General features: G+C 47.6%; 2 protein-coding genes across 5 annotated transcripts in view; one reads left to right on the top strand and one right to left on the bottom strand.

Annotated features, from left to right (window-relative positions):
• SLA (Src like adaptor) overlaps positions 1 to 8885 on the top strand; it is a 42795-nt gene extending 33910 nt beyond the window's left edge. For all 4 annotated transcript variants that reach the window (XM_023728214.1, XM_023728213.1, XM_004373015.2 and 1 more), the window contains 3 exons: positions 1172 to 1303; positions 7225 to 7357; positions 7648 to 8885. In XM_023728214.1, coding sequence (XP_023583982.1) covers positions 1172 to 1303; positions 7225 to 7357; positions 7648 to 7861 — 479 coding nt within the window. In that variant the 3' untranslated portion in view covers positions 7862 to 8885. The remainder of the gene's footprint in view (positions 1 to 1171; positions 1304 to 7224; positions 7358 to 7647) is intronic.
• The window catches only part of TG (thyroglobulin), a 238068-nt gene that overhangs the window by 95760 nt on the left and 127253 nt on the right, over positions 1 to 15055 (bottom strand). The gene's annotated exons all lie outside the window — the stretch shown is intronic.

The following is a 15055-nucleotide window of genomic DNA, read 5'->3' as shown; positions in this document are numbered from 1 at the left end:
ACACACGTGGACATCACGCTAAGGGAAATGACACACGTGGACATCATGCTAAGGGAAATGACACACGTGGACATCACGCTAAGGGAAATGACACATGTGGACATCACGCTAAGGGAAATGACACACACAGGACATGAGGCTTTTCACATGTTTCTTAGGGACACTCAGAAAAATGTCTCAGCTGCCATTTTTTCCAAATTTCCAAGAAAATCAAGCATAAGTCAGAGGGAGCGGGGACCAAGAAGGGAGACATAACTGTAAGCCCTACCCCCGAATGTGTGGATGTGGTAGTGGTGGGGCAGAGGCTGGAGGGTGGAAAACGGCGGATCATTAGACCATGTACTCAGGAAGGACTTAAGTACGACCGCAGATACTGAAGCTACAGTTTGCAACCAAACAATGATCGTTTCATTTGGCCTATGAAGCCATATGAAGATGTGTAAACACGCCAACATTTACCTCAAAAGGCAGAGAGAACTGTGTACTTAAAAGCCTGCAGTCACGATAGAATTAACGTACGTGGTCTGCTAAAATAACATGATCCTGTGGTCTCTACAGAAGTTCTGGTGTTGCAGTGGTTAAGTGCTCTGCTGCCTACCGAAAGGTCAGCAGTTCAAACCCACCAGCTGCTCCATGGAAAAAGATGTGGCAGTCTGCTTCCATAAAGATTACAGCCTTGGAAACCCTATGGGGCAGTTCTACTCTGTCCTATAGGGTTGCTATGAGTCGGCATCGACGTGACAGCAATGGGTTTGGTTTTTTTTTTTTTTTTTTTTTTGGTGGTTTCTAGCGTAGTCCCTGGGTGATGCAAATAGTTAATGCCCTCATCTGCTAACCAAAAGGTTGGAGGTTGGAGGCTACCCAGAGGTGCCCCAAAAGAAGGACCTGGTGATCTACTTCCAAAAAATCAGTTATCAAAAACCCTATAGAGCACAGTTCTACTGTGACACACATGGGGTTGCCATGAGTTGGCAGATGACTCCACAGCAGCTGGTCTGTGGTGGTCGCTAAACAGTGAGCTACATGGTTGGAGGGCTGTGGCTTAAACCACAAAGGTGCCATGTCCAGGCATCCCCGTTCTGTCCCAGTGCTGAGAGAAACCATCTCGTGAGCTGCTCGTCCTCCGGCCGGGCACGTGGAGCACTACCAACTTGTTCTCTGCTCCCCTCAGGTTTTTACTCGCTGTCGGTGAGGCACAGGCAGGTGAAGCATTACCGCATCTTCCGCCTGCCCAACAACTGGTACTACATCTCCCCAAGGCTCACCTTCCAGTGCCTGGAGGACCTGGTGAACCACTATTCAGGTAAGCAGCAGCCTGCTCGCTGACTGCCCTGTGGTGCTGTCAGTCTAAGCGGGGGCAGAGATGGGCAGGGTTTGCCAGCTCATCTAGACTTGCCCTTGGCCCATCCTGCCTTCTTTATACGCTCTACTCTTGCTCACTCAGGCTGTAAGTTGCAGGCTAAAGCATTAAACCAAAAAAAAAAACCATTGCTAGATCACAACAGAGGGTTCTGGACAGAGCTACAGAAGGATGTAGAACAAAATTCTAACACACACAATAAAGACCAGATTTACTGGCCTGAAAGAGTCTGGAGAAACCCCGAGAGTACAGCTGCCAGACACCCTTTTAGCTCAGTGGTGAAGTCACTTCTGAGGTTCCCTGTTCAGCCGGGGACTGGACAGCCCCATAAAACAAAATGGGACTAATGAGGCACAGCAGTCCAAGGACAAGGACTAGAAGGCAGAAGGGGACAGGAAAGCTGGTGATAGAGAACCCAAGGTTGAGTAAGGACAGTGTTGACATGTAGTGAGATTGTTAACCATTGTCATAGGGCAACATGTGTACTAACGGTTTAATGAGAAAACTATTTTGTTCTGTAAACCTTCATCTAAAGTGAGAATAGCAGCACAACTGGAAGAATGTAATCGATGTCACTGAACTGTGCATGTAGAAATTTTGAAATGGTGTATCTTCGGCTATGTATATTTTCACCAAAAGAAAAAGGTCGAGAAGGGAGAGTGTTAACAGGTGGTGGGGTTGTTAACCAATGTCATAAAGCAATATGTGTACTGACTGTTTAATGAGAAACTATTTGTTCTGTAAATCTTCACCTGAAGTACAATTAAAAAAAAAAAAAAAAAACCCGTTGCCATCAATTCCAACTCATAGTGACTCTATAGGACAGAGTGGAACTGCCCCATAGGGTTTCCAAGGAGCGGCTGGTGGATTCAAACTGCCGACCATTTGGTTCGCAGCCAAGCTCTTAACCACTGTGCCACCAGGGCTTTGGCTAAGCCATACTGCCTAGGAATGCTGCCATAGTCAGCCCATTGTCAGCCCAACACGTCTGTTCTCAAATCTGTCCCTTCTCCACCTGTAAGTAAAACAAATTAAGATGCCTCTGTATTCATAACCGCAGACAGCTTGCACTCTCTGAAGTGGGCCATTGCACTTTGGGCCTCTGGGGTTTTGTTCTGAAAGGCTGCGCATTTCCCCTTTTCTGCATGTCAAAATCCTCTTCATCCTTCAAGGCCAAGGTCAACACACTTCCTTGAGGAAGTCAGTCATCGAGTTAGAATGACTTGTCTGAATTCTCTCCCAGCCCGCTGGTCAGGCCACCTTGCATTTCAGTGAATTGCGTTCTAGTCTGTGTCTCGCGGTGAGCTCTTAAAGATGAGACATTTTCTGGTACTCATTTGCGTGTCCTCCCTGGGCCCAGGAGAGAGGTGTGAATGTTCCAGGCTGACCAGCGCGGCACATCCGCCAGGATGCTGGGAGCCTCCTTTCGATGGAGGTGATGGTATAAGGCAGAGGCAGGACAGAGAAAGTCCAGTTAGACTGTGAAAGGCTTTGAACACCAGGACAGGAGTTTGAATTTTTCTGCATGGAAGATTGGCTCAACTTCCAAATAGTGCGGTGGTTAAGTGCCAAGCTCTGAAAGCTCTCTAGTCATAGTCCATGTGGGCTCCTTGGTCACTGGGCGACCTTGGGCTAGTTGTGTGCCTCCCCCGGGTGGTGTTCTTCGTCTGTGCGATGTAGATGTGTGTGGTTCCTACCTCGCTGTGATGTCGAGTCTGTGCCCGGACCACGCTGGGGAGAGCGCCTTGCAAATCTGCGTGAGCCACACTCACCGTGAGCCACACTAACTCAGCCCCAACATCTCATCCCTCCTGGCACACTGGAGGGAGGAAGAGAAGTGGCTTTCTTTTGCTTTGTTGGCGACTTCACCCTTCTAGGTTCGTTATGGCCGACCTCACACCCCTGGGCATCTTTGCTAGTGTTTTTAGGATGTGAGTCTTGAGCCGAAGAAGCAAAGGGCATTTCAAGAAGCAAACGGCCTTGAGTTCTAATACCTGGCCTCTGAGAAGCTTGTTTAGGAGGGAAAATGGCTGCTTGCCCAAGCTCTGACCTGGGCTTTGCCACTTCTGAGCTGAGTGAGGTCTCAGGCAAGGCCTTCCACTTCTTGGGGCCTCAGTGCCCCGCTTATGGGAGGTGTATGGGAACAGCCCCCTTGCGGGTGGCTGTGGTGATGATTAATAACAGCACAATCATTTATGTAATGTGTCCAATACAGCCTAGTACATGGTGATACAAAATAAATCATAACAAATATTACTCCAGTGATAGCTGAGAACCTAGCAGTTAGCTAAAAATGAAAGAGGAAGGGAGTCCTGGAAACAGGTAACCTTTAGTGATTATGAGTAAAAGTTGGTTGTGGTATTGGCTTTTAATAACAACTATCTGAGGGGTGTGGATACCAGAAGTTTTGCATAGACAGAAGCAAACTTGGAAAGGAGGCAGCCTAGCAAAACTTGTACCAACAGGGAGGCCTCAGGCTCCCAGGCCAGGGACACCCAGGTCCACCTTGCAGCTGTTCGCCCACCGGGAGGATCTTCCACCAGTGCAAAGGAATGCCTTCCTTTCAAAGACATATCCCTGGCTGTTGCGTCCACCTCTGCAAATAACTGACGAGGGTTTGAAAACCTGAAATTCTTCCTGTGCCCTTCAGAACCCTAAAGTGGAAACAAATGTAGCCAATTTTAACCTCCCACTAGGTGCAAATGGTTAAAACACTGGGCTGCTAAAGGAACTTGTCCCAGGTCACACAGCTAGTGGGCACCAGGGCACAGATTAAGCTGGGTGAGTCGACTCCTATGTCCTGCACATTGGTGTGTTTTTAATTAGGTTAATGGCAGGGTGGAGTCCTAGAGTGGTGTGAACCAATGGTTTAATGCACTCAGCTGCTAACCAAAAAGTTGGAGAGTCAAGTCGACTCAGAGGTGCCTCGGAAGAAAGGCCTGGCTATCTATTTTCCAAAAAAAATCAGCCATGGAAAACACTGTGGAGCACAGTGTTACTCTGACACACACACGGTGGCTGTGAGTTGGGGTTGACTTGATGACGCCTGGTTGGTTATTGGATTCTGAGCCAATGAGATGGATTTGGATCATATTTCTGTGGCCCTGAGCATGTAACTTGACCCCCGGATCCTCAGTTTCCTTATTCCAAAAATGAGCATGACAGTTCTGACCACATGAAGCTGACGTGGGGACTCAGTGAGAGAAAGTGTGGAAGGGTGGCACAGCACCTAGCAGGTGTTACACGCTTATAAGTGCGAGTTCTTTTGCTCTTTGTGAAAATTTCTCTTTCACCCAAGTATTAACCTCGATAAGGAGGGGCTTTCATGAGGTTTCCCTGCCTGGGCTGGAACCTGCCTGGGCTGGAGCCTGCAGTCGATTTCTCTAGAATTTGCATCTGGCTTCATCTCCCTCACCTCCTAACCTCGAGGTCCTTTCAATTTCCAACCCGTGACAGGTAATTATTTTAGAGTCGCATCCAATTAAGCTTTCCTCTGACCTCATGGTCTGATTTCTCATTTCTCTGCACACGCCCATGTGGGTGGACACTCGAGTTCACGGTGAAAGTCAGACAGAAAACCTTGAGACAAGGCGTTACTGACGGCCACCCTGTGAGAGCCTTCCCTTTTGTTCTTTAGCAAGGATGCTGAGAACTCCATCAAGACGGTGTAGAGCTCGCAGGGGTCATCTAGGTCAATTGGTATAACAAAGTTCATAAAGAAAATGTTCTACATCCAGCTTTGGTTGGTAGTATCTGGGGTCTTAAAAGCTTTCAAGCAGCCATCTAAGATACATCTACTGGTCCCCTCTCATCCGGAGCAAAGGAGGATGAAGAAAACCAAAGACACAAGGAAAATATTAGTCCAAAAGGCTAATGGACCACAACTACCACAGCCTCCACCAGCCTAAGACCAGAAGAACTAGATGGTGCCCGGCTACCACCACCAACCGCTCTGACAGGGATGGAAGTAGAGGGTCTGGGACAGAGTGGGAGAAAAATGTAGAACAAAATTCAAATTCACAATAAAAGGACCAGACTTACTGGTCTGAGAGAGACTGGAAGAACCCGAGACTATGGACCCTGGACACCCTTTTAACTCAGAACTGAAGCCACTCCTGAAGTTCACCTTTTAGCCAAAGATTCGACAGATCTATGAAACAAACCAGGACAGACATGAGGAACGTGCTTCTTAGTTCAGGCATGTATATGAGACCAAAAGGGCAACACCTGCCCGAACTCCATGATGAGAAGGCAGGAAGGGACAGGAAAACTGGACGGATGGAAACAAGGAACTGGGGTGTGGAAGCGGAGAGTGTTGACACATCGTGGGGATTGCAACCAAAGTTACAAAACAACTTGTATATAAATTGTTGAATGAGAAATTAATTTGCTCTGTAAAGTTTCACCTAAAGCACAATTAAAAAAAAAAAAGAAAGAAAGAAGGTAGAGGGTATAGACCGTCAGAAGGTAATGTGCGTGCGTGAGTGCATGTACGTGCCAAACCTGTAAACTGATTCGTTCCGGGCCCAGAGGTGGCCTAGCCCTGCTAGCGGCTAGCCACATCTCGACCCGTGGACCTTTCATCTCCCTGTGATATGAGAAGCTCCGGGGTCTTCAGTCTGAAAAGGCCACACAGTAGTTCTTCAATCTATAAGAACGCCTGAGGCACAGCCAGAACCAGGTCCTCCACGAAGAGCTGGAGGTTACCTAGATCATAGCGTTCCTGGAAGGATGATGGGTCCTGGAAGCTCAGATATTTAATAGTAGCCACGGAAAAACAGAAATGGATTTATTTAATTTCCATTCTCTTTGTGCATGACTATCTAGGCTAAAGAAGAGAGATTTTCTGCATTCTTTCTTTATCCATTTTCTCTCTTTTGCCTCTTTAGCTTCCTTTTTCTCTATCCTACCTTCCCATGTCTTTCATCCTTTTTGTGCTTTCTTTACTTTTCCTTCTGGCTTCCTCTCTCCCTTGTTTCTATTTGTCTTCCTTCCTTCCTTCCTCCACTCCTTCGTTCCTTCTTCCCATGCTCCCTTCCTTCCTCCCATGCTTCCTTTATCCTCCTTTCTTCCTGCAAACGTACTGGGCTCACCGATGCTGTACTAAACGCCCTTCTGTGTACTTTGGCGGAATGGCATCGGCACAGCCCAGCGGTGCACACAGACCTCACCCTGTGAGTTGGTGGGAGGAACTGTGCCTCGGTGACAGACCACCGGGGGCTGCGGAAGTGTGCAGCCGGGAGCCGTAAGGCATGTGGGGGCAGACTCTGTGCTGGATTCCCCTTGGTGCACAATGTCAGCTGCCCTGCCGTGAGCATCGGCCCCGCAGGCAGTCTGCCAGGGGTTCTCGCTTGTTGGCTCGTTCCTCGAATCCTGCAGGAGGAAACTGCAGCTCAGAGAGGCTAAAGGCCATTTTCCATCAGGAGTGAAATTCAAACGCAGCTTTGGCTGATTCTAGATTCTAAACTCTTTTTTTCTCTCTGTGCCTGTGATGAAAGCACTTGACTGCTAATCGAAAGGTCAGCAGTTCGAAACCACCCATCGGCCCCATGAGAGAAAGATGTGGCAGTCTGCTTCCATAAAGATTCACAGCCTTGGAAACCTCTGGGGCTGCTATGAGTCGGGTTGACTGACGGCAGTGGTTTTTGTTTTGTGGCGCCTAGCTAAAGGCAGGGTATGTTCAGGTACAGAAACATTTCTCCAGTGATCGATGACTGACATCAGCCTTGTCACTGGCCACCATGCCCCTTTCCAAATCCTGCCGTTTCCCTGTATGAACAACCAGAGGGCTGTGCTGATGGCCCCAGGCCTCACGCCGCGGCAGCATTCCGCGCGTCACTAACCAGGTGCCTTTCTCTCCCCAGAGGTGGCTGACGGCCTCTGCTGTGTGCTCACCACACCCTGCCTGACCCAGAGTATAGCCACCCCCGCCGTGCAGGCACCCAGCTCGCCCGTCACCCTGCGCCAGAAGACCTTTAACTGGAAGAAGGCATCCAGGTAGGGTGTGGTGTGTGTGTGTGTGTGTGTGTGTCTATTTAAAAATTTTTTTTAAAAAAAACTAAAGTCAGAAGTTTTAGCCATCCAAGAAGACAGTGGTTCAGAGAGGTAGAATGATTTGTCCAAGATCACAGGCTGCACATGTAAGACCCAGAATTAGAACAACTGGTTAGAGAAATGTTAAACAAGCTCTTTGTTTTTTTCCTTCCATTTCTCCTTCTCTTGTCCACCATCCCCTCCTCCCTCTTGTCCCTGTCTTCTTTCCTCTACCCTGTTCTTCCCACCCTCAGACTGCAGGAGGAGCCCGAGGGAGCCGGGAGCACGCTCGGCGTGGACGAGTCCCTTTTCAGCTATGGCCTTCGGGAAAGCATCGCCTCGTACCTCTCCCTGACTGGTGACGACAACCCGTCCTTCAGTGGGAGGAAGAAAAGCGTCTCCGTTATATACGGCGAGAACAAGAGGAAGAGCTCCTTCTTCTCCTTGCCGCCCTACTTTGAAGACTAGCCCAAGACCCATCACCGTGCTGTGTGCCAGAAGGAACAGGGCTTCGAACTATCGGCTGGGAAACTGCTGAGAAGCAGGGTCCCCTGGTCCCTGGAGACCCTCACGTCTTCCAAAAACCGAGAGGCGCCCACGGAGACTCAAACTCTCATCTTCTCCACCACATCGTGACGGAAGGCACCCTTCCGGGTGTCTGATCAGGACAGAGATGTCACAAGTATTAAATGATGACTCAGTGGGGCACCGTTTCAGAAGAACCCCGTGTGTATGTGTGTGTGTGTGTGTGTGTGTGTGAGTGTGTGTGTGCGTGTGCGCGCGCGCTGTATGTGTGTATGCACTCCACCAAAAAGTGCAGAAGGGGTGTTCCCCAGCAAACTGCCTGAGTGGTCACACACTGTGATCATTCAAGAAAACTCCTGCAGGAGAAAAGCCTGGGAAGACCATGAACCACGAAGCGGTGGCCTGGCAGACATGGGCTTGCAAACTTCTCCCTGCACTGAGCTTTTTTAACCCATCCATCCAGAGACCTTGGGCTTGCACCTCTTCTTCTTTGAAGGGACTTCAGCGACACTAAATGTTGGCCTTCCTTATTAGCTGGCTTCGTGAGACAGTGAGGAACCCAGGGAGATGCTGGGGATGGGAAGGAAGCACAGAGGCCCCCTGTACAGACTTGAATCAAGAGATACCTTTGGCAGACTCCTGAGACAAAGCCAGATGTGCAGATGTGAGCAGCCTCCCCAGTTCTGAAGAGGGCAAGACAGATGGGAGAGGGGAGGCTGCAGGTGGGGAAACAAAAAGGGGGACCTGGAACTGTGTGGGCTTTCATGATGCCCCAGACAGGTCTTTGCAACACATAGAGAGCGTCTCGGGTTGCTGTGATTCTTGCCTATATTAATGCATCAATCATTCATTCATAATTGCCTACAGAAGCACTGTGTTAGGTCCTGTGTAAGACGCCAAGCCAAAACAAGATGACTAAGCCCCAGCTCCCAGCAGAGACACCCACAGTATAGACAGGGAGAAGGGTGTATGAAAAAATGATGTGAATGCATAGAGAGCTGTGGGGTCTAAAGGGAGAAATCAACTCCTAGCTTAGGATGGGATGGAGGGCAGGCGAGGGGGGATCCAGGCACTCCTGATTCGGCTGGATCTTCAGAGAGTGTAAGGATGGCTGGATTGATGAGGTGAGAGTGGTTGGATTATTTTCAAAAAAGAAATTGATAAAGAGTCGCTATCAGTAGGAATCGACTCCTCAGCAACGGGTTTGGTTTTTTTGGTTTCTTAAAGAATTAATTCATTCGGTATTTTATTCTACGAAGGGTCTGGCATTCACATGAATAAAAATGCTGATGAGCTTGAGGGAAGATGAGAGAGAGAGTGGTTAATCCTGTTGCCCGTGATTCTCAGCAATGAGGGAGAAAACGCAGGGAAGACACAGGGAGGACAAGCCCTGCCGCCCACCGGATCCTGTGGGGAAGGGGCTGTGGAGGACCCGGGAGCTCACTTTCCATGTTTCAAAGGGCCTGGGGGAAGGGTATATGGGGCATCTCTTGTGCCTGTTGGGAGAAGTCTTTCTGGTCACCAGAAGCATTCCGTGGATGTGAGGCCACCGGGCAACCAGGACACGTATATGCATTTACATGATTTTTTGTATGGTCAGACTCCTGTGTGTTTATACAAGCAGACATTGTGGCTTCCTCGACAATTCCAAAATGCCTGTGATGTAGGGGACAGCCAGCGTGTAAGAAATGAATGTAAAACTGTGGACATTGACTTCCACCCAGGCAGGTTGACCTCACAGACTCCAGATGCTTATACAGTGTCTTGTGTATTGTTTTCCTTTGTGAGTAATGTGATTGGAATGTTTAGGGGAATGCTAGGAGGGATTTCTAAGGGGAAGCATTACACTTTGCTAAATCATGTATTTATTCCTGATTAAAATAAACCTAATACGTACGGAACCCTTGGAACCTAGGAGAGCTTCTTGGGAGCGGTGGGTGGGAGGTTTGTGCAGAAACCCTGTGGGCTTTGAGTTTTCAAATGAACATGCAACAGGGCAGAGATGGAAGCCACGGACCCGCAGAGGGCCTGCTCTGGCTATCACTGCAGCCTCCTCTTGGTGAGCCTTAGCAAGAACCAGATTTGGGTCTTATCACACTTGAAGGTGGACACATGGGCTGGACCAAGGGAGAGAACAATTCTCAGCCATTGTTATGAAAATTCTGTGCCTCACCTAGATTCTTCTGCATAGCACTCGTGATACCTGTCTGTGCTATTCAATCTAATAATTTCTTTCTTCCAGCATTTTTTGGACACCCACTAAACACTAGATCCTGCTTTAGGGACTGGGGCTATAGCAGTGAAGAACAGACGAGGTCTCTGGAAGCATGGAGCTTGATATAAATAAACAGGACACTTTCCTACTGTGGTAGGACTATGCAAGAAATAGGCACACATTCCTGGATTGGGGGGTAGTCCTTTAGGTAAGATGCAAAAGGAAGTGTGCCCCTCCCCACCAGGGCCCTGAGGACCATAAGACGCCTGGACTGTTCACCTTGGAAGTATTATGAGAAAGAAAATGAGAAAAGAATAAACTTATTTGTTCTTTAAGCTGCTTCAGTCTAGGGTCTCCTTGTTACAGAAGCTTAGCATTTTATTGCAACTGGTACAGAAGTAAAACCTACTATTATTGGCAGATGATGAGATAACTTCATAGAAAACTCGAGAATCAACAAAGCATTAGAAGGAACAAGAGTTCAGCAAACTGTAGAATCAACTCGTTCCTCTACTTCAGGATTTGTTGTTATTGTTGGTAGCTGCCACTGAGTCAGCCCCCGACTCATGGTGGCCCCACGCGCAATGGAATCAAATGCTGCCCAGTCCTGTGCCATCCTTATGATCAGTTGTAGATCACACCATTGTGATCCATAGGGTTTTCATTGGCTGATTTCCTTGGAAGTACATCACCAGGCCTTTCTTCCTAGCCTGTCTTAGTCTGGAAGCTCCACTGAAACCTGTTCAGCATCATAGCAAGACGCAAGCCTCTGCTGAGAGACTGATGGTGGCTCCTCATGAAGTGCACTGGCCAGGAGTCAAACCCAGGTCTCCCACATGGAGGGCCAGAATTCTACCACTGAGCCACCACTCTCCCCATGTCAGGATTTACCAACTAAAAAATACGAGAGGAAAGAAGACTCCATTCACAATGCTAACTAAAACTATGGCATTTGTAGAAATTTGTCTCATAAAGATTTCACAAAACCTTGAGTCAGAATCGACTCGATGGCAACAAGTTTGGTTTTGGTTATGGAGGAAAGTTGAAAGCTCTATGAAAATACCTAAAGGAGGCAAAAACACGATGTTCGTGGGTGTGGTGACTTAATATGATTGACTTATGGATACAAGGTTTAACATCACAAAAATATAGATTTTTTTTCTGAAATTAATTGATAAATTCCATGAAGCTACAATCAGTGTGGGGTGGTGGGGAAAGAATTTTTAACTCAACAAACTTATTCTAAAATACATGTGGAAGCATCCAAGTCCATGACTAGCTTGGCCAGGTTTGGATAAAATGAGCACAGGAGACGGTGCTTACTCAAGGAGATAGAAAACAATGTGAAAACAGCTGAGACCAGTGCTCTGGGCCCCGCCCACCATCTCCCTCCCATTAAGTTAACGGGACTCAGTATAGCATTAAGCATCCCCTCTGAACCGGATGCTATGCTCAGAGTTAAGAAAGTACCAAGAGGATTAAGAAGTCCTTGGGAGGCAAAAAAGGAGCACTGGTGGCACAGTAGTTAATCACCCGGCTGCTAACCAAAAGGTTGGTGGTTCAAACCCATCAGCCACTCCATGGGCGAAAGATGTGGCAGTCTGCTTCAGTAAAGACTACAGCCTTGAAAACCTATGGGGCAGTTCTATTCTGTCCTATAGGGTTGCTATGAGTTGGAATCGACTCAAAGGCAACGGGTTTTTTGTCTTCTGCAGGGTGATACAAATGGTTAATGCAATTGGCTCCTAACCTAAAGGTTGGTGGTTCAAGTCCACTCAGAGACACCTTGGAAGAAAGGCCTGGCAATCTACTTCTGAAAAGTCAGCCATTGAAAACCCTTATAAAGCACAGCTCTACTCTGACACATATGGGGTCACAGTGAGTCAGAGTCAACTCAACAGCATCTGGTTGGTTGCTTGGTGGGTACTTACAGCTAAAGAATACAAGGGTTTTGCCCAAGGCCTGGGTCTTTACTCAAGCCTATCTGGTCCTAGGCATGGACTCTTTCTTTTAAATCCTGAGACCCCAAAGGAGCCGCAAAGTCCTGGGAGAAGAAGCCCAAGAGGCTCTTTCTTCACTGTGTGTTCTTTGGTAGGTCATTAGACCTCTCAGAGCCTCAGATTTCTTATCTCTAAGTTGGAAGTAAAATGAAGACCCCATGCCAATCAGTGTTAGGAATCTGTGAGATAATATATTGAAAGTGCTTGGTGGCCTTAATGGTCTGACTGAGACTGGAGGAACCCCAGAAAGCATGGCCCCCGGACTCCCTGTCAACCCAGAACTAAAACCATTCCCGAGGCCAACTCTTCAGACAAAGATTAGACTGGACTGTGGGGCATAAAATGATACTTGTGAAGAGTGTGCTTTTTAGCTCAAGTAGATACATGAGATTAAATGGGCAGCTCCTGTCCGGAGGTGAGATGAGAAGGCAGAGAGGGTTAGGAGCTGGTTGAATGGACCCAGGAAATCAGGGTCGAAAGGCTGAGTGTGCTGTCACAGTATAGGGAGAGCAACTGGGGTCACTTAACAAAGTATGTATAAATATTTGTATGAGAGACTAACTTGAAGTGTAAACTTTCACTTAAACTACAATAATAAACAAAAAAAAAGAAAAGTGCTTGGTGGCCCCAAAACGCTAAAACGAACAAACAAAAACCATTGCCATCGAGTCAATTCCAAATCATAGCGACCCTATAGGACAGAGTAGAACTGCCCCATAGGGTTTCCAAGGCTGTAATCTTTATGGAAGCGGACTGCCGCATCTTTCTCTCAAGGAGTGGCTGGTGAGTTCGAACCACCAACCTTTCAGTTAGCAGCTGAGCGCTTAACCATTGTGCCACCAGGGCTCTTGTGCTAAACAAATATGTTATTAATTACCATCACGGGAGTCTCTCTTGCCTAATGTTTCAACAATTCTGGCCCCAAGATTTGCAAAAAGACTTAAGATTTAATCTAAGGATAAATCACCATCTCACGTTCTTTCCCCAAACATCTGTTGGGAAAGAACACATTTAAGAACTGCTAATATATTGAAGTATGTTAGTTCTTTCCATTCCAAATAATTTCACACGCATCCCCAGGATGGCTAGGAGCAGTTGTCAAAGCTGCTTCTAAATGACTAAAACAGACGGGAGGGTTTATTTTTAAATATACTGCCATTTGCTGAAACAGATTAATTTTTCTAAATCCCTCAAACACCTAAACCCTCAAAACGAAAATGCATTTGGAGCCTGTTGGAAGGTGGTTTTGGAGTCTTCTGGGTCCTTGTGAATGTCTGGTTTCCGAGAATGCCCTGGAGAGACCTCTTCAGGACCAGCGCCAAGTCAGGAAGCTCTGTGTTATGCACTGAATTGCGTAACCCAAAGAGATGTGTGGACGTCTCAACTTCTGCCTCAGTCAGTGTGACCTTGTTTGAGGAAACAGGTTCTTGTTTTGTTTTGTATGGTGGGTTCTAATCCCTTCTGAGTGACATTTCATAAAAGAGGACAGACACAAGCACAGAGTCACAGACAGGGAGAAGACAGCATGTGAGGATCCATCTATAAGCCGGAGAAACGCCAAGAAACACCCAGGGCTACAGAAGCTGAAACAGACAAAGCAGGATCTTCCCCCAGAGCTGACAGAGAGAACATGGCCCTGCTGACTCCCTGAAGGCAGACATCCAGCCTTGAGAATTTTGAGAACATCAGTGTCTGTTCTTTAAAGCCACCCACTTCATGGTATTTCGCTATGGCGGCACTAGGGGACCAAGACTGTCTGTTTTCCACACCAGGAACTGAAGGCTGTTTGTCTCAGGCCTCCTGCTGCTAAAATGGACCCTCTTCAGAGGGGCAGCTTCAAGACAGCTCACATCAACGGACAAACGATACGAGAAGTGGGTGGGAGAAGGGAACTGGGGTAGCCTGTGGGCCCCTGGGCCCCAGAGCAAGCTCTGAGAACTCCACCACTCACGTGCTCACTCAGGGCCCAGATGTTAACTACTGAGCATCTATTGGGTGGTACACTAAGTTAGGGACTCGGGGAGCTGTGGAAAGCAAATTATGCATGGCCCCTGCTCTCCTGGAGCTTACAGTCGTTCAAGGGAGACAGACTTGGCGCTAGTAATAATCGTCGACTGATGGGAAATCATGATAAACGCTGTATAGGAGAAGTGCAGGCTGTCATAGACCATTTATATGGGGTCCAATTCTCTGAGAAAAGTCTAGAAGGCTTTCCTAAGGAGGAGGAGAGCAGATAAAGTGGGGGATGAGAGAAACGTGCTCCATGAAGAGGAAGCAGCCTATACACGGCAGAAAAGAGTGAGGACTCTTCATGGAACGTGAGAAGGCTCCTGGGGCTGAAGGAGACAGAGGGGGTGGCAGGTGGCACCGCTTCCTGTCTGGGATGGTGACAATGCTGGTCTAGCATTTGTTATGCCCAAACAATGACACTGTTTTTGCCCTCCTTATGGCCAATAGTTGAATCCTGGGAAGGCTGGACAAACTGGGTGTAGTTATGTGGCTGGACCGAGAGGGATTCAGCCCATGGTGTTGCTGTCATTGGTTCTCCATTGTTCCTTAATTTGTGTTACTTAGCAGTCTTCTTTTTTTTTTTATTGCACTTCAGGTGAAGGTCTACAGAACAAATAGTCTCCCATGAAACAGTAGTACGCACATTGTTCCATGACATTGGCCAACAACCCCACAACATGTCAACCCTCTCCCCTCTCGACCCCCTTTTCCCTTTTTGGTGAAAATATACACAGCCAAAGATACACCATTTCAAAAATTTCTACATGCACAGTTCAGTGACATCGACTACGCTCTTCCAATTGTGCTGCTACTCTCTCTTTAGATGAAGGTCTACAGAACAAAATAGTTTCTCATCAAACAGTTAGTACACATGTTGCCCTATGACAATGGTTAACAACTTCACAACACATC

The sequence above is a fragment of the Trichechus manatus genome, unplaced genomic scaffold (assembly GCF_000243295.1).
Source record: "Trichechus manatus latirostris isolate Lorelei unplaced genomic scaffold, TriManLat1.0 scaffold00022, whole genome shotgun sequence".
NCBI lineage: Eukaryota > Metazoa > Chordata > Mammalia > Sirenia > Trichechidae > Trichechus > Trichechus manatus.
This window is presented reverse-complemented; position numbering and strand designations above follow the sequence as displayed.